Below are 18,769 nucleotides of genomic sequence, written 5' to 3'. Positions count from 1 at the left end.
TCATAGGAGACTCATAAATAAAAGACCGAGGGTGGTGGTAAATATGTTGGCAGAGAGTGGTGGTAAATGGAATTCACTTGGAAAGAAAGATGAAGTGCCTCAGGTATCACAGAGTGGGTACTCCGGAGGGAGCAGATCACATGAAGTGATCTACAAAATTTAGAAAATTGGTTTAATGTTTGGCAGTTAAAATTAAATGCGAAAAAGTTGTGTTTCACTTGGGGTGTAGAAATCCAAAGGAGCTGTTTGTGATTTGGGGCAAGAGGATGATGTGTATGGACTGAGACAGGTGATAGTGTCTGAGGATCTTAAAATAGCAAAACAATGTGACAAGGTGGTAGCCAAAGCCAGAATGATGATAGGTATAACCAGCCAGGGCCGTGCCAAGGGTCTCTGGTGCCCCCCTGCAGACTATCAGTTGGTGCCCCCCCCCCCCCCCCCGTCTCACTTCTTCATTAGATGTTTCTCCATTGCTACCTGTCTTTCCTTTAGACTGAAAACTACAGGCCCAGCCAGACCTGACAAAAAGGTCTACCACACCCTTCAATGTCAAGCATATACTAGAAAACTGTAAATTAGCTTACACAGGAAAGCAGTTTAAAAAAATAAACACAATTCCTGCTGTTTCTTAACACTGCTCTCCAGAGAAAGCACTGCCTTTATAAAGAGGCTTTTCAGTGGGACTTAGCCTATTAAAAACTATTAGCATAATTAGGAATGGCCAGCCCTTGTAACTGCAGAGACCTAAGCTTTGATTATGCATGTTCCTGTCTTTGTTACAGTGGGGGGGGGGGGGGGGGGGGGGGGGGGGGGTCTCATTTACACAGTCTGACCTCCCTGGCTCACTGGGAGCCCAGTCTCTTGGAGACTGCTATACATTGCAAAATAAGATAGCAGATGTAAATTCTCAAAGTGGACATATTCCAAACACTAAAATGAAAATAAAACGATTTTTTTCTACCTTTGTTGACTGGTGACTTTCTTTTTCTGATCATACTGGCCCAGTATCTGATTCTGTTGCTGGTATCTAACCTCTTAACTCTGTTTCCAGGGCTACCTTTCCACTGTATGTATCCCTCATTGATAAGTCTCTGACTCTAAAGTTTAGCAATTTCATTAAAGCAAAATGTATTTTCAAATATCACAAACTCTCCCTATCCAAGCAGAATGTTTTATATAAAAACAAACACACAAAAAAAGCAATCAGATTTTTACTTACCAGCTATTCTACACTATACGTCAGCTAAACTTCCTCTTTGAACCTCAGCCAATTAAATGGATTTTAGCTGTAGCTATGATAATTATGTACACATCATTGCAGTCATGCCCTCCTCTCAGTGTACATGCTCAAAAAACAAAAACTTTGAACCACTTACAGATAACAATTACACTATTTATTTTTTATTTCTCCCCAATCTCACTTGCACACCTGCCTCCAAACCTGTTCTCTTTAATTTGACTGTTGTTCCAGCTCACCCTGAATGAAAGTTGTTCACACACCAAAGCCATAAATAGCTGCTGGTTGTACTCTTTGAAGCAGCTTTAGCAGAGCAGCGTGTCTGTCTCAGCACTGCTGGGCTACCTTCACTTCCTGATGCGGGAAGGGCAGGGGAGAGAGGAGAATCACAACTTCAGGTAAAAGATTTTGCAAGTGAGTGGCGCCCTCTAGAGGTCGGCGCCCCCCCGCATTGCTTACCTCGCTTACCGTGTCGGCACGGCCCTGTAACCAGCAGAAGAAAGGTATTAGTGCTCCTGTACAAATCATTGGAGAGGCCCTATTTGGAGTATTGTATTCAGTTTTGGAGACTGTCTTTTGGTAAAGACAAAATACTTGAAGCAGTTTAGAGGACAGTGACAAAAATGTTACAGTATTTGCTATATAGGGGGCAAAGCAGATAGGAACACAGAGAGGAGAGATGTTGAACATGGCGAGAGGGAAAGGGGAAGGACTGAGATATAAGAACTTAAGTGTTGCCATACTGGGACAGACCGAAGGTCCATCAAGCCCAGCATCCTGTTTCCAACTGTGGCCAATTTAGGTTACCTGGCAAGATCCCAAAACAGTACAATACATTTTATGCTGCTTATCCTAGAAATAAGCAGTGGATTTTCCATAAGTCCATCTTAATAATGATTTATGGACTTTTCTTTTAGGAAGCTATCCAAACCTTTTTTTAAACCCCGCTAAAGTTAGCTGCTTTTACTAATTCTCTGGCAAAGAATTCCAGAGTTTAATCACACATTGAGTGAAGAAATATTTCTTCTGATTTTGTTTTAAATTTACTACTTTGTAGCTTCATTGCAGGCCCCCTTGTCCTAGTATTTTTGGAAAGAGTAATCAAGCAATTCACATCTACCCATTCCACTTCACTCTATCATATCTCCCCACAGCTGTCTTTTCTTCAAGCCGAGGAGCCCTAGCCACTTTAGCCTTTCCTTATAGGGATGTCGGCCCATCTTCTTTATCATTTTTGATGCCTTTCTCTGTACTTTCTCTAATTCCACTAAATCTTTTCTGAGATGCGGTGACCAGAATTGCACACAATACTTGAGGTGCAGTCACACCATGGAGCAGGGCCGCCGAGAAGGAGGGGCAGGGGGGAACAAAATTCCCCGGGCCTGGGCCAAGAAGGGGGGCCTGGCGCCGCAGTCCCGCCCGCCCTCGGCTCCATCAACCGTCCGCCACCAGGCCGGGCCCTCTCCATTCAAATCACAGCACCTCACTACCTCGCTCCGTGTGAAAGCTCAGCAGCAGCACTCTGCCGATCGCCTCCCTTCGGGCCTTCCCGCCCTTTGTCCCGCCCTCATCTGACACAACTTCCGCGAGGGCGGGACACAGGGAGTAGAGAATGACACGGGAGCGGGTAATTGCGGTAAACTGCAGTAATCCACAGTAAAACTGCAGGAATGGGGAAAATTTTCAAAGTTTTACCACAGGTGCAAAAAGAGGTTATTTCCCCGCCCAGCAGGAGCAGTAATAACCCCTGCACCCGCGGTACAACAGATGCCTACCCATGGGCGTAGTTTGGGGGGGACAAGGGCTGGCGCAATGCTGCAGGCAGCTCTTCCCGCCATTCCTTCCTCCCCCCCCCCCCCCCGCATGTTTAAACCTTTTATTTTCCTCGCAGTGACGGCAGTGAAGCACACAACACAGCGGGCTCGCCTTCCCTTCCCTCACTCAGTGTCCCGCCTTCTTGCGATGATGTATTTCCTGTCACTGGAGAGGAGGGGAAGACAGGGGAGAGGAGAGTTGCTGGACATGGATGGATGGAGGGGAGGGCAGGGGAGAGAGCAAATTTGCTGGATTTGGGTGGATGGAAGAGAGGGTAGGGGAGAATGGAGGGTTGCTGGACATGGATGGATGGAGGGGAGGGAAGTCAGGAAGGAGATGCGCATGGATGGAGGGAAGAGAGCAGAAATGCTGGACATGGAGTGGCGGCAGTGGCGTAGCAAGTGGGGGTGGGAGGGGTGGTCCGCCCCGGGTGTCAGCTCGGGGGTGGGGGGTGCTCCCTGCCAGCTCCTCCCCCCTCGACGCATCGACATCCCCCCCCCCCCCCAGTGCCCACCCTCCTCCGTCCAACCAGCTCCCTACCTTTAAAAAAATATCGAATCCAAAGCGAGGCGCAGCGCCTCGCGCCTGCACGTAAAAGAAATGTGCACCGTCTCATCAGGCCTTCTCTCGCTCTGTATGTCCCGCCCTTGCGGAAATAGGAAGTTGTGTCAGCGGAGGGCGGGACAAATAGAGCGAGGGAAGGCCCGATGAGATGGTGCACATTTCTTTTACGTGCAGGCGTGAGGCGCTGCGCCTCGCTTCGGATTCGATATTTTTTTAAAGGTAGGGAGCTGGATGGACGGAAGAGGGTGGGCATTGGGTCGGGGGGGGGGTGTTGATGCGCCGAGGGGGGGGTATGTCATCGTGGTGCAACGGCGAACCACCCCGCCCCGGGTGGCAGCCCCCCTCGCTACGCCACTGAATGGTGGGCAGGGAAGAGAGGAGAAATGTTGGACAAGGATGGAGGGAAGGAAAGCAACACCAGACTTTGTGGAGGGGGAGAGGGAGGGAAAGTGACACCGGACCTTGGAGGGAAGGAAGAAGGGAGGGAGGGAGAATGACACAACCTTGCAAGGGGGAAGAGCAAGGAAGGGCATGGGGTATATGGCCTTGGAAGCAAGGGAATGAAAAGAGAGAAACGGATGGAGCTGGGGACTGATAGGGTGATGAAATCTAGTGGAGGGTAGATGAGGGCTAATAGGATGGGAATGAGGGCTAAGGAAGTGGGTGAAAAAAGATAGGGGTTTAGGAGACTGGATATTAAGTGAGAGAGGGAGCAATGGTAAAAGCTAGTAGGTAGATGAGAAGTGAAATCTATTATTGTGGGGGGGGGGGGGGGGGTTTCACCCAAAATGTACGTAGTTTATTTTTTAAGTGAAGCTTTATTTAAAAAATTCAAACAGGCTTCGATGCTGCCAGCTCTTTTTTGGACATCATTCAACCCCGGAATAATAAAAACGTCCTTTTTTGGCCGTGCTTCACTCAGCTAAGAGACCTGGAAGTAAGGGAGTGACATCCAAGCAAGTAGAGTTGTAGCCGAGTGGTTAGAGCACCGGTCTTGTAATCCAGAGGTGGCGGGTTCAAATCCCACTAATAGTTTTGTTAAAAAAATAAAAAAGGACGAGCACTTGGATTTTTTTTCCCACTTTTTTAAGTTGTATGAAGTCTTTATTGAACATTTATCAAAACAGCATAACAAAATACAGCACTCCAGAACAAGTAAGTAATAGCATAACTGATCAGCTCCAGGTCTCTCTCAGCCAATCCCAGCGCATTTAGCTGTTACCAGTATCAGTTAAACGCGCTATGATTGGCTGAGAGAGACCTGAAGGGAGGGACGTCCAAAAAGTTTTGATTTGTGTCTTCTCACATCCCGATTTTCTGGGCTGAAAGGCTCCTCCGTATCATCAGGTTAGTTTTTATTCTCTTGCCTCTGAACTGTACATTAGCTTGTAGCCTGTAAAAAGAACGTCTTTTTAGAGGGAGTTTTTTTTATAGTGAAGGACGTCCTTGGCATGCGCAGAGTAGCCAGCATAATGCTTGGCTGCTCTGTGCATGCTCCACCAGCCGATTGGCTGACTGTTTAATGATGGAATAGAGAATGCAAGTAGCTACAACGAGCAGCTCATTTGCATTCCTATTCCTTGATGCATGCCCGTTCCTTACCGATTCGCTTAGGGAATCGGTAAGGGAAGGGCTCTAACGATTGATTAGTGCATCTAGCCCTGAGAAAGAAAAGACTCTTAAAAAGAAAGTTTGGCCCTGGAGAAGGAAAAGCTTGACTACCTTAAGACGAAGAAGACTCCTCTCTAAGCAGAAATATGATACTGCAATGTAAGAACTTAACAGAAGTTTATCGTAATTGGATATTCTCTGAGGACAAGTAGGCTGCTTGTTCTCATGTGGGTTGACGTCCACGTCGGCCCACGAAACGGCAATTTTTTTAAGCAAAACAATATATAAAAGTTTTGCCAGTCTTGTGGTGCGCATACCTCGCATGCACAAACGACTTTCGCGCGAGCGTACCCCTTTAGTTCTTTTTCATCCACGGCGAGGTAACAGGCTGTTTTCCTGTTCTCGTTTTTTCGGGCCCAAGAGCTAGAGTCTGATGACTTTTGTGTTTTTCTTTTCACTTTTTGTCATTTTCTTTAAAAAAAAGATGTTATTGCCCGTAGTTTCTTTTAGTTTTTTTGCCTATTTTTAAGTTTACTTTCTTTTTCGACGCGGCGGCTTTCTCCCTTTTTGTGCCCTTTGCTTTTTTTGCACGATCACGTCGTTTGATTTCACCAAGGCCGTTTTTCCGTCCATGTCATCGAGGACACCCAGCGGCTTCAAGCTTTGTACTCGGTGCAACCGGACCATCTCACCTATATCCAGTGCCTTGAGCCAAACCATGGCCCAGCCGCTTGTAGTCTGTGTCTTTGTATAAAGAAACAGACCCAAGCGTCTCGAGAAGCCCAACAAGAAAAGCTTTTTGGGGCTTGGTCCGGTCCTTCGACATCGTTACCAAGGTCGTCGACATTGACGTCAGGAGCAGAGGTAATGGCTGCTGAGAGACCAACTCATTGCTGGGAGCAATGAGGCGTCGAGTGGGTCTCCACCTGTCTCGAGACCTCCTGATACGCAGGACCCCCCCCCCCGAGACCGACCGTCGGACCCGGCCCCGAGGAGACGTGAGGATTCCACGTCTTCCTCATCGGTACTGAGGAGTCTCGATGATGGGCGTCGAGCGAAGGCGAAGAAGCACCGTCATCATTCTCCTTCGCCGCATGGTACCGGGAGCTCCGGGGCGTCGAGAGAGTCGGCACCCGAGAAACGTCGGCGCCGAGAGGATCGCTCCCCCTCGATACAAGAGGTGCTGATACGTCGGACTCCTAGCAGCCCGATGCCTGCTCCCAAGCCTCCACAGATTCTGACACCGCCTGTTCCACCGAACCCGCAGCCTTTTCCGATGGTGGCTGTCGACGAGCGCATCCAGGCCCTGCTTCCAGAGCTTCTGGAGGGATTGCTGCACCAGTCTGCTTCAGTGTCGGGGGTGCTTGTGCCTTCCGTGCCACCGGCTGCAGCGGCCTCTGGCCCTTCTCCTGTGGAGAGGTCCCCACCCTTGGTGCCGCCTGCTGCATCGACGTCAACTGCCACCCGGGTTGACTCCCCTTCGACGTCAGTGGAGGAAGCGTCACCGCAGTCTAGGCGGGCGTTGACTTCTCGCCATCGAGGACATCGTTCCTCAGCGTCGAGGCAGGCTCAGTCTCGGAGTGCACTGAGGGAGGTCTTATCCGATATTGAAGAGGAGTGTTCGTGGGAGTCAGAAGGAGACCCCAGGTACTTTTCTTCTGACAAGTACTTTGGGATTCCCTGTGATCCTTCCCCTCCACCAGAAAGGAGACTATCTCCACCAGAGAGTCTGTCCTTTACATCTTTTGTCCGGGAAATGGCTACGGCTATTCCTTTCCCTATGGAGGTTGAGGATGAGCCCAGGGCTGAGATGCTCAAGGTCCTGGATTATCCTTCTCCACCTAGAGAGGCTGTGATGGCTCCTCTACATAAGGTACTGAAAGGAGTCCTTATGCGGAACTGGTCGTTTCCTCTGTCTGGCCCCATGATCCCGAAGAAAACTGAATCCCAGTATCGGATCCCCGGTGAACCTGAATTGATGAGGTCTCAGTTACCTCCCAGTTCCATGGTGGTGGACTCCGCCCTCAAGAGAGCCTAGGGACTGTGCCTCGGCGCCCCCATGCAGAGAAGCTAGGACTCTTGATTCTTTTGGGAGGAAAACGTATCAGGCTGCTATGCTTGCCGCCAAAATTCAATCTTACCAGCTCTTCACGAGCATCCACTTGCACAACTCAGTGAGGCAACTGTCCAGCTTGGTTGATGCACTCCCTCCGGAGCAGGCCGAGCCTTTTCGCCAGGTGGTCAGGCAGCAGAAGGTATGTCGAAAATTCCTGGCCAGGGGTACGTGCGACACTTTTGATGTAGCATCTAGGATCGCTGCCCAAGGTATAGTGATGCGCAGACTCTCATGGCTGCGTGTCTCTGACCTGGATCATTTGGTCCAGCAGTGGATGGCGGATGTTCCTTGCCGGGGGGATAACCTTTTTAGTGAGAAAGTAGAGGATCTAGTTGACCAGATCAAGAAGCACAATGATACTATGGATTCTCTCTCCCACCGGGCGTCTTCTGCTACTACCTCCTTGTCTAGGAAGTTTTTTGGAGGGAAGAGGAGTGCTCCCTATTCTTATGCTAGGCGTAGGTACACTCCTGCTTCTCGGCAGCCTGCCCAGGCTCAGTCCCAGCGCGCTCATTCTAGTCAACAATGTGCACCTAAGGCCACTGCAGCTCACCATCAAAAGCAAGGGATGGGCTTTTGACTAGCTCCAGTTCAGCATAGCCTCAGTAAACGTGTCCATACCGGACAACTTGCTGGTTGGGGGGAGGTTAATGTTTTTTCACCAAAGGTGGTCTCTTATAACCTCCGACCGGTGGGTTCTTCAAATTGTCCGGTTAGGATACACCCTCAATCTGGAATCCAAGCCTCCAAATTGCCCACCGGGAGCTCAGTCCTACAGCTCCCAGCACAAGCAGGTACTTGCAGAGGAACTCTCCGCCCTTCTACAGGCCCAAGCGGTTGAACCCATTCCACCAGGGGAAGAAGGGCTGGGATTCTATTCCAGGTACTTTCTTGTGCAAAAGAAAACGGAGGATGCGTCCCATCTTAGACCTAAGGGCCCTGAACAAATTTGTTATCCGAGAAAAGTTCAGGATGGTTTCCCTAGGCACCCTTCTTCCCATGATTCAGGAAAATGATTGGCTATGCTGTCTGGACTTAAAGGATGCTTATACACACATCTCGATACTTCCAACTCACAGGAAGTATCTTCAATTTCGGCTGGGAACACAGCACTTTCAGTACCGTGTACTGCCTTTTGGCCTGGCGTCTGCGCCCAGAGTGTTTACAAAATGCCTAGCTGTAGTCGCAGCGTCACTACGCAGACTGGGAGTGCATGTGTTTCCTTATCTTGACAATTGGGGGGTGAAGAGCACCTCGAAGGAAGGTGCTCTGGAGTCCATGCGAATGACTATTCAGGTGCTAGAGCTACTGGGATTCATAATAAATTATCCCAAGTCCCATCTCACCCCAGTCCAAAAATTGGAATTCATTGGAGCTCTGCTGAACACTCAGACAGCTCGAGCTTATCTTCCCAAGGCAAGGGTGAACAACATTCTGTCCCTGGTGTCCATGGTTTGAGCATCTCAGCAGGTCATGGCTCGGCAGATGTTGAGACTTCTGGGGCACATGGCCTCCACAGTTCATGTAACACCCATGGCACGTGTACATATGAGATCAGCTCAGTGGACCCTAGCTTCCCAGTGGTTTCAAGCTGCAGGAGATCTAGAGGATGTAATCCAGCTGTCCACCGACTTTCAGAATTCTCTTCAATGGTGGACGATTCGATCCAGTTTGACCATGGGGCGACCATTCCAAGTTCCTCAGCCACGAAAAGTGCTGACGACGGATGCATCTCTCCTGGGGTAGGGAGCTCATGTAGATGGGCTCCACACTCAGGGAGCCTGGTCCTTTCAGGAAAAAGGTCTGCAGATCAACCTCCTGGAATTAAGAGCGATCTGGAACACTCTAAAGGCTTTCAGAGATCTGCTATCCAACCGAGTAATCTTAATTCAGATAGACAATCAGGTTGCCATGTTTTACACCAACAAGCAGGGGGGCACCGGATCTCATCCTCTGTGTCAGGAAGCCGTCCAGATGTGGCTTTGGGCTCGCAGTCACGGCATGTTTCTCCAAGCCACTTATCTGGCAGGCGTAAATAACAGTCTGGCCAACAGGTTGAGCAGGATGATGCAACCTCACGAGTGGTCACTGAACATGGGCGTAGTCCGCAAGATCTTCCAAAAGTGGGGCACCCCCTCGGTGTATCTTTTTGCCACTCAGATCAATCACAAAGTCCCTCAGTTCTGTTCCAGGCTTCAGGCCCACAACAGAGTAGCGTCAGATGCCTTTCTCCTATATTGGGGGACAGGCCTTCTGTATGCATGTCCTCCCATACCTCTAGTAGGGAAGACTTTGCTGAAACTCAAGCAAGACTGCGGAACCATGATCTTGATTGCACCCTTCTGGCAGTGTCAGATTTGGTTCCCTCTTTTTCTGGAGTTGTCCATCGAAGAACTGTGGAGATTGGAGTGTTTTCAAACCCTCATCACTCAGAACGAGGGGTCGCTTCTACATCCCAACCTCCAGTGTCTGGCTCTCACGGCCTGGATGTTGAGAGCTTAGAATTCGCCTCCTTGGGTCTTTCTGAGGGTGTCGCCCGAGTCTTTGCTTCCAGAAGAGATTCCACGAAGAGGTGTTACTCTTTCAAATGGAGGAGGTTTGCCGTCTGGTGTGACAGCAAGGCCCTAGATCCTCTTTTTTTGTCCTACACAGACCCTGTTTGAATACCTTCTACACTTGTCAGAGTCTGTTCTCAAGACCAACTCCGTAAGAGTTCACCTTAGTGCGATTAGTGCTTTTCATCGCCATGTAGAGAGTAAGCCTTTAGTTGTTCCCTTCATGAGAGGTTTGCTTTTCTCAGAGCCCCCTGTCAAACCTCCACCAGTGTCATGGGATCTCAATGTTTAGAATCCAACTCCACCCCCCTAGACCCAGTTTTATTCTGTTCCAGGCTGCACTCTCAGTTAGTTGTTTATGGTTTCAGGTCAATCTATGTTATATCCTCGCCGTTGCGAGGCCCAATTGACCCATGTTCATTGTTTTGGGTGAGCCTGGTTGCTAGGAATACCCCACATATGAGAACAAGCAGCCTGCTTGTCCTTGGAGAAAGCGAAGATACTTAACCTGTAGCAGGTATTCTCCGAGGACAGCAGGCGATTGTTCTCACAAACCCGCCCACCTCCCCTTTGGAGTTATTACTTTGTTCTATGCTTTTTGATTAAAGGGGCACGCTCGCACGATGGGCGGGAAGTCGTCCCTGCATGCGCGGTTCGCGGGCCAGAAGACTCTGGTAAAACTTTTATATATTTTTGTTTTAAAAACTTGCCGTTTCCTGGGCCAACGCGGACGTTGACCCACATGTGAGAACAATCAGCCTGCTGTCCTTGGAGAATACCTGCTACAGGTAAGTATCTTCGCTTTATCAGTATGGTCTCCTGATGAAGAGAAAATGAAACGCAGGTGAGCTGTTTTGAAAAAGTGTGTGATATACAACGAGCCTTTATCTCCTTGACTGTTGCAACTATATGGTATGGAGAAGGGCTCCATAATAATTGGACATGAACCAGCTTTCAATTAACAGCAGTGATTATTGGATTTTGCAGATTGTTTCTATTTTGTAAACTGTCACAGAAATACCAACATAGTTTTGGGGTTGCTTAGACTTTATTACAAGCTATTGGTGTTAATGCCTTGTCAGCTTTAATCGGAAGGCGTCAACTTGGAGGAGTGTTATCCATTTCAAATTACAGTTTGACTTGCTTTGATAGAACCTGGGACATCTTGTGAAGATTTTTAACTCTGCACCCATAGGTCAGCAAAGATAAGTTGTTTTCAATATAGTTGAATAATCTTTAATGTTTAGATTAGTATATGGTTTGCCAGACTTATTGTTCCCATTGGTATGTTTCAAAGGGGCTTTAGGGGAGATACTGTGTTTTTGTTATATGAACATTTTTTATGATGATAGGTATTATATGAATAAACAATTTTTTTATATTCTTTGATAATAGTGTTTATTAGTGAATATGCATGAGAGAGATTTGTATATAATGGAGATAACAGGCATGCAAATTCATTAAGGATATCCTGAAAACCCAACTGGCATGGGTACCCCTGCTATACATCATCAGAAGAAGCACTTTCTTTGACTGTGTATGAGAGAAACAAGGATATATTCACAACTTCTATACTTTGGATGCCTAATTGGTGTCTGAGTGAAGAGAAAAGAAATAATGGGAAGCTGTATATGAAAGATAAATAGAAAAAATGCCCAACTATATGGGCAGGAGAAGAGAACAAAAGAACATATCTTTGTGTATATTAGCAGGAGCATAGCCACAGGTAGTCTGGGGCCTATTCAGTTTGGGCTCAGGCTCACCCAGCAGTGACGAGGATCCTCAAGCCTTGGCTGAAGGTGCCCAGCAGCCCAGAACACCATGTCACCAATTTCTGCAGTCAGCGGCAGCATTCCTGAACCTAAACTGGCATGTAGTGCGCACTCGATTTCTTGTGCATGTGTGAAAACTGACCATGCTAGCTGCTGGCTTAGGAACACTGCTGCCTATCTGACCGCAGAGCTTGGCAGTGCTGTATTGTGGGCCACTGAACATCTTCCGAAGACTGGAAGAGGTCTTCAGCGGGTGGTGTCTGAGGATCTCTGCCAGCTCAGGTGTTTATATTGTGAGTTAGGGGGGAGGGGGAAAAGGTGGATGAACAGAGAATATTTTGTGCCCACCCAAAATTTTCTGTCTGGCTTATGCTACTGCATACCAAATATTTAATAGTTATATAAACTTGGTTATTGCCATAAGTGTGTCTTTGCCTACCAGCCTCTTTCTTTTAACCATATTTGACTTTTTCTCTCTCTGTACAGTTTTCAGCTTACAGGACCTCTGCTGCCGTGCTATCGTCTCCTGTACACCTGTCCACCTTATTGACAAGCTCCCCTTGCCTGTTGCTATCAAGAGTCATCTGAAATCCTTCTCCATGGCCAATGGCATGAATGCTGTCATGATGCATGGCCGCTCCTACTCTGTGGCAAGTGGCAGTGGAAGCGGCAGCAGCAGTAAGGGTAACAGCCTGAAACGTTCCAAGTCCATCCGCCCCCCTCAGAGCCCACCACAGAACTGCTCGCGCAGCAACTGCAAAATTTCTTAGCTACTGAGTGACTGTGTCCCTCCCCACGCCAGTGCAACATATGCATGCTCTCTCTGAAAGCAGGCACTTCCTGCCATTCTGCTCATCTTTCACAAAAATATATTGCAGTTCCTGGCTTAGGAAGTTTGGACTGACTAAATTCAACGTTTAATGGCAGGAGGATTGAACCATGCCAGAATGCTTTAGGATTTAACATCAAGAGTTTGACAGTGGAGAGCCTCACTTAGCATGGGGAAAGAAACACATGGAAGGCATTAATTGAACAAGAAAACAAGTCACGCCATGAAAGAATGGGAGCAGGGAGGTTATTTTTGACCCTTGACCTCCCCAGAGGCATTCAGAATCCTCTAAAGAGAAGTTGCAGTAACAAAGATGGCATGTTTTGCTAAGAATTGGACTGGTTGTTGCCAAAAGGAGAAAACAGAACCTCAGAGGTTGTAAAGGAAGCTGCTTGCTAGCCTTTCTCTCATTTATAGATATATAAAATAACTGTTTTTTAGGTATGTAAGTCAAGGATACTGTCCGGCATCCATATAAATAGGAGCACGTCACATTTTTCTCCAGGATGTCAGTTTGGGAGAAGGAATTGGGGAGGGCGGGGGCTTAAGATTTTAATTACAAAACTGCAGGCCATTTCAGACCATTTTTCTTGGCGGTTATCCTCCTAGAGAAGATTTATGTGTCAGAAAGGCCAAATCAGTCTCACTAGCTGAATTCTTTTTTTTTTTTTTAATCTCGGGGTACAAGTCAGAAGAAATGTTGGGGTCCGCCCTCTAGGAAAGAGGTGGGGCAGTAGAAGTAATTGGACACTTTGTTTTCAGTATTATGTACTTTGGAGGCAAAGGAAGGGTTGGGAACATCAGACTTTACATCAGCCTTACATCCTAGGGGATTTATGGGTATTTTTTTTGCTGTTGTTGGAAAGGGCTAGAGGTTGAAAACTGTCTTGTATTTTAGGGGAAAGTAGCCCCACTCAGATTTTTATGCATCACACTACTCATATTCTAGACCCCACACAGCAATTTTTTTAAAGAAGATTTTTCTTTCCAGACATTGTTCTATCTACTCCCAAGCCTCTCCCCCAAACCCACTTGTAAAATCTGGTTTTATTATTGAATAAGTAAGACTGCCATCAGACTCTTATCCCCTCAGGCTGGTGCAGAGCTGATGATATAATTGCAGTGCTGCTGCTTTACACACACACACATCAGTTGTGTAAAAGTTTATCCCAGTACAATAAGGGAAGAACATGGCAGAACATTCCAAGAGTTACGTTCTATAGTGCACACAGGGATTTGTGTACTGTCCTTTGCATACGTCTACCCTGGATTCAATAAATCCACATCATCAGATTCCAGTTCTGAACAGTACAATAGCAACTGATGGCCTGGGGAAACTGCAGTCGGTTTTACTACACTGACACCAAACTGATGTTGTGAATTGTGTGTAGCTGTTTAGAAAAAGGGTTTGGCAGTTCAGTTATATTTTCAAAATCTAAAGGTAATCTCAAAAATGAGGCTTTGTACAAAAGATAATTGTTGAGGAAAAGTTTACCTGGCTTTCTAGGATGTGCCCACACCACACACAAACATTATCTTTGTACAATGATTGAAGAGTTAGTAAGAAACTCGCTCCCTTCTTTCTGCAGCATGAAAAGTGTTGGTGCTTCATTGCCCTCTCCCATCACCTTCAGCCATACTAGAAGGCTAGGGTGGAGCTCTTCTGTGATGCAGTGCTATGGGTAGAATGAAGCTATTGGTCCTTTACCTTTAGACTGATCTGCCCACATAATCTTTGGCACTGCCACACACTGGAGGAACCTGTCAGTGTCAAAGTCTGTTTTGTTTCTTTCAGTGTTTCAAACCTGCTTGGAGCTCAATATCCCCTTTTCCTGCTGTTTAAACCATTAACACCATGTGCTGCTCTCTTTCTAGACATTCCAGAATCAGAGAATGTAAAGCAGTGCCCTCTGTATCCCAGCCCAGAATAGGACCAGGGTTCAAGACAAGGCATGACCACATTGCAGCATATTACCAGGTAGAAGGATCTCAGGTAGACACTTCAGATTTGGGAATATGTTCTTTTCCCAGCCATAGTCAAAAAGCACTTTGCAGATAGCAGAAATGTGTATATGTTGAATAATCCAGTCCAGGCTCTAGTCAGCCGCCCATGCCATTTTCCTTTCATTTTGATGTGTGGTTTTACTAAAACCTTACAGCCTTCTTAAATCGGTTAGTGCTAGATGACAGGATGTCCTTGGCTATCAAATTGCTTGATGGGCAATAAACTGGCAAGTCAAATGCCTTTCATCACTTTAATTCAGGGCAGTCTCATGTCAAAAGACATGTAAACAAAAGAAGCTGGTTTAGTGTTTTGTTTTAACCCAGGTTTGGAATATTTTAATGACCCAGACTACATCACTTTTAATGCCAATTACCTGGGTGTAATCCTTTAAGAATTACATGCAGGGAAATGCACAAGAGATCTCTTCTTTGGTGTAAGAGTCCCTGAGCATTGAAATGCATCTTGTGAGAGGTGGAGAGCCTTGGTTTCAAATTTCTACTCCTCTGATCATAGAAGGAGGGAATCTGCTTTTTTTTATCCATTATTTATAAACTGTAAAACGAAAAAACTAATTTTAAATTCAAAGTTCTTATAAATAACATTTTTTAATAAATTGTTCTCATTTTACAAAGAAAATACATAAACTAGCACCAGATTAATCCAAAGAAGGAAGAACATATAAAGAAACATCCAAATGTTAAATTTTTGCGTTGCCTAAATAATAATCGGTGAGGTGAGGTGGTTGTCATTGATTCTAAATAAGAAAACAAACTCAAATAAGACTAACGGAAAATATTGTAATGAACAAAAAAGGTCTCTGAAATAGATAAAACAGAATTATAGATTTCTTTATCAAAAAGAAAAGAAGCTTTGAAGATGTAGAACTTAAAAAAAAAAAAAAAAAAAAAAAACAATTTTATAGTCCCTGAGTAGTTTTATGGAATTATAGGAAGACAGATCAGTATTCAGCAATAGGGATTGAAAGCTACACAGCTGAGCTGTTCTATCTGTGACAAACTTCTTATAAGAGACACTGTAATTCATTTCTCTGGTACTTAAGTTTCCTGGCTAGGACTGCTTTCGGAGTGATCTATGAGCATTTTAAATGGAGGATGCCTCATCTAGTAGAATGGAATCATTTCATGGCAGCCATTGCATGGTGGGAATTTGTACATTTTTAAAAATCATTAATTTTCAGAAGAAAAGCTTGTGTGCTCCTCCTTTGAAGGAGGGTTTCTGTGCCTGAGACCTGTGTGTGGTTGGAAGCCTTGTGGCACAGACTCTGTGGCAAACCACGTTGGACCCTCTTTTCAGGTTGCATCTTTAGCAGTGTCTGGAGTCTCATAGCTAGAGACTTGGTAAGAGAAAGAGGGACACGGCGTCATCTGCCATTGAAACGTACTGGGAGGGAAGCAGTGAGAAATAGCAATTTTGGTTTTATATAATCTGCCTGAAGCGAGAATACTGACAAACCAGCATGCACATGGGTCAGATTTGGTTTCTTGGAGAAGGGAAAGCAAAAGTGGATTGGTGTATCCTTATTTCATAATAGCTTGTCTGGATCATGATTGGTAGAATTTGACTTGGATGTTGCTAAATATCTGATGCCTGTCAAGGATCATCCTCCGTCCTTACTTTCTACAGCGGTTAATATCCTACCGTTAAAAGCATTTTGGAATGCACATGGAGGGAATTTTTGTTTTGGAATGTTTGTGGGACAATATGAGATTGTGTAATTTTTATTTTGGACTTTTCGATGTCCCTTTGATGATGAAAGCCTGTCTGTGAAAGGAAACTGTTGGGTTGCTTGTATGTGTTCTCAAGTTAATATTTGCTAGTTATTTAAAATGCTTTAGAAAGATTTCTGCTTGGTTGGCAGAATTCTCAGAGGATAATGTTGTGATGTCACAATGCCTTATAGTATCTCAACATTCCAACTTAAATACAATTCATGGGTGTTGGTTTGTCAAAACAAAACCGAACATAACTTTTTTTTAAGCCATTCCAAGAATTTCCTTGCAGATTGTATATTCTGATTCACCTACACCTAGTATATAAGTAGCTCCTCATTTCCTTGGTAGGCATCATTGAAGTATAGAGAGTATTTTGGTTCAAAATAATTTTAATTAAACTGTATTTCAATTCAAAGCTTTACAACAACGGGATACATGTATGATCGATTAGGTGGTTAAATAGGCGTTTCCTGTTATAATCCCATGAAGGTTAAAGTGATAGGTATTTATCCACTCATGTTAATGCCAGTGCCTCTGTTTCATTTCCAAGATATCCTTATTTCCAATGGGCTTGGCTTGGGCTTTTCCTTGCTGAGTCATTAATTAGTTTTTGTTTTTTTTTTTCTTGTCCCTGTGTTTCCTGCTCACTCCCATCGTTTGTGGGTCATTCCATACCATGCAGACATCCCTGTTACCAGTTACCTTGAACTCTGTTCCTAAGTTTCATTTCTGTTGCAATATGGATTAAAACTCAAAACAAATCATAGAAAACAACCTTGGTGACAGTAGTGAGAGGGGCACATGGGGGAAATGAGGCTTATTTTACAGAAAGACACTAAAACAGATGAGAAGCCAGGACACATCTGAAAGGCCAGGAGGGCTGTCCGAAAGTAGAAGTGTGTTGCTATCACCTGTGGATGCTGTTGGTTTTACTTCAAGGTATTAATTGCCAGGAAATTCAGCTTAATTGTGGGAGAACAAGGCATTTGACATTTATTATATTTATATATCGTCAAGCTGTGGTCTCCCCTCACAATAGCCTTCTCCATTGTTTTGGTAGTTGGCTGCAATGTCATGACAGAGAGACCACGGCTTGGGCTCATAAACTGCTTTTATTGGACAGCAAAAATAAACTTACAAGCAACATGAGTTCTTCCTGCTTGTGACTCCATTGATCAGTGACCATCTGACTCTAGGTAATAAGTGAAAGGTTGAATCATTCCTGGTTTCATAGCTCATTTCATAAGGTGAAAGGCTTTGTTCCTTAGGCACTGAAGCCATGTGATCGTGTTCCATCTTGAGTAAGTTTGTTGGGAACTGACTGATCCCAGCAAATGAAAGATTAAACAGTCTGAGCAGAAAGAGCTGTTTCACCATGCCATAATAGTGTGGATGCGAACTGTCCAGGCCTCAGCAGTTACACATGTGGTGCAGCACGTTTATTTTCAGTGCCTTGTTATCACTGCAGGGACACTTTACAGAAGCTTGAAAATGGTTTTAGAGTCAGAATGTTTAGAACACTATTGATGATGTTTTTAATTTTTAGCTGCTGCACACTTGTATCATTCCAGTCTTCCTTCTGGGACTGTTTGTATTTCTCTGTACAGGAAATGTTATTCAGTTGTGAAATACATGGGATTTTTTGTTTTTTCTAAATAAATTAAATTTTTTTGTTTTAACTACTAATCAGATCTGCAACTTTTGTGTTGAAACTGCATTGCTCTTTTTGTTCTACCTGTGCTCATGAGCATGCTTAGATGGATATTTATAAATCAACTTCTCCTATTGTTCAAAGCCTGTGACTTTACGTTCTCCAACGTTGAAGCAAGTGGAGCCACCCGACTGATTAATGTTTCTCATTCTTAGTTTATTTCTAGCTGAGCAGTATATCAGTAGTCATACAGCCACCACTGTCCATATGAGTTGACTTGATTGACAGCCCTCACCAAGTGACCATTATATCAAAGGACTGCTGACCACCATTAAACCCCTATGTTGAAAATAGGTATGATAAATACATAAATACGGTAAAGTTACTCTCTGAAAGTACATAATCTGTGAGATGGGTAATCAGTACACTGTAATCTTCAATTTAAAAATCAATTGTATATTATGGCTTTAAAGAACCAATTGACGGGATAAGGCGTGCAGTTCAGACACCACTTTGCTGGCCCAAAATGCTAAGTTCTGTCCACTGGCATCCAGAAGCTCCAAGGGTCTGGTGTGAATGCTGCAAAAGCAACATTCACAGACACTAGAGGAGGAGTTGCACTCTTTGCACGAAAAGTTGGAATTGGGCCTCTAGTTGTAGGGTTCTGAAGGGAGCCAGCCTACATGGCACCCAGCCCAGAATGGTTGCTGCAGTTATCTTCGTATGTTCTGGTAGAGGTAGACTATAAAAAACAAAAGGGGAAATCCCTAGGTAGTGCAACTGAAAGCTTATATTGCCAGATCTCAGCTTTGTTTCAATTGATCTGAAAAGAGCCAGTGAGAACTGCAGAGTCAAAAATAATTGAACTCTCTGTGTTCAAA

At 45.3% G+C, this 18,769-nt stretch overlaps 1 protein-coding gene across 1 annotated transcript in view; it reads left to right on the top strand.

The window, feature by feature from the left end:
* The window catches only part of RAB40C (RAB40C, member RAS oncogene family), a 169,323-nt gene extending 151,414 nt beyond the window's left edge, over nt 1-17,909 (top strand). Inside the window, exon 6 of the mRNA XM_030211314.1 lies at nt 12,157-17,909. Coding sequence (XP_030067174.1) covers nt 12,157-12,440 — 284 coding nt within the window. The 3' untranslated portion in view covers nt 12,441-17,909. The remainder of the gene's footprint in view (nt 1-12,156) is intronic.
* The last annotated feature ends 860 nt before the right edge of the window (nt 17,910-18,769 follow it).

This window comes from Microcaecilia unicolor, chromosome 8 (genome assembly GCF_901765095.1).
Source record: "Microcaecilia unicolor chromosome 8, aMicUni1.1, whole genome shotgun sequence".
Taxonomy (NCBI): domain Eukaryota; kingdom Metazoa; phylum Chordata; class Amphibia; order Gymnophiona; family Siphonopidae; genus Microcaecilia; species Microcaecilia unicolor.
This window is presented reverse-complemented; position numbering and strand designations above follow the sequence as displayed.